Source organism: Borostomias antarcticus (assembly GCF_949987555.1).
Source record: "Borostomias antarcticus genome assembly, chromosome: 9".
Classification (NCBI taxonomy): Eukaryota; Metazoa; Chordata; class Actinopteri; order Stomiiformes; family Stomiidae; genus Borostomias; species Borostomias antarcticus.
Window position 1 is genome coordinate 3554205 of NC_140242.1, and position 587 is coordinate 3554791.

The 587-nt window shown below is 55.4% G+C and overlaps 1 protein-coding gene across 1 annotated transcript in view; it reads right to left on the reverse strand.

Annotated features, from left to right (window-relative positions):
• The window catches only part of irs2b (insulin receptor substrate 2b), a gene marked incomplete at its 3' end in the record, with an annotated part of 9334 nt that extends 9039 nt beyond the window's left edge, over positions 1-295 (reverse strand). Inside the window, exon 1 of the mRNA XM_084443538.1 lies at positions 1-295. This exon is cut by the window's left edge and continues 2376 nt beyond it. Within this exon, the coding sequence (XP_084299664.1) occupies positions 1-159 (159 nt within the window). The 5' untranslated portion in view covers positions 160-295.
• Between the last annotated feature and the right edge of the window lie 292 nt (positions 296-587).

Genomic DNA, 587 nt, shown 5'->3' on the forward strand with positions numbered 1-587 from the left:
CAGCCGGGCAGGGCAGCCCTCGCTCGGCTCCCTCAGCACGAAGAAGCGCTTGTGTCCGTGTTTCTGCTTCTTGAGGTAACCCGACTTCTTAATGTTGTTGTTGTTCACGTTCGCGTTGTTCGAAAGCGAGTGTCCCCCGGTGTTCGGCGGACTCGCCATTCTCGTCGTCCTTCAAACAAAAAAAACGAGATATAAATAAATACAACTCTCACTTTGCTTTACTTGTTGAGACGTTTTGAGGTTAAAAAACTCGGCTTCAGTCCGCTGCTCTCCCGGAGTCCCCGAGTCCCGGAGCCGTTCGACTTGTGTCCTCTGGAGCAGCTGAACTGTAAATAACACGCATCGCTAAGTGACCGGAGTCAGGACAGAAACAACACGTGACGCTCTACACATCCAGCTTTGGTTACAGAGAGGGACGGGGGGGGGGAGGAGAAGGATCCACACGCAGCGCGCCGGGGCGGTGCACGGCTGAGCTCATTCGGCTCATTGGTGGGAAGGGAACGGTAGTGAAACGACGCTGCCACCCTCCTACACACACTCGCTCTGCCCTCTTCCGACTCCCCGGGATACTGTTCGTGAACATACGC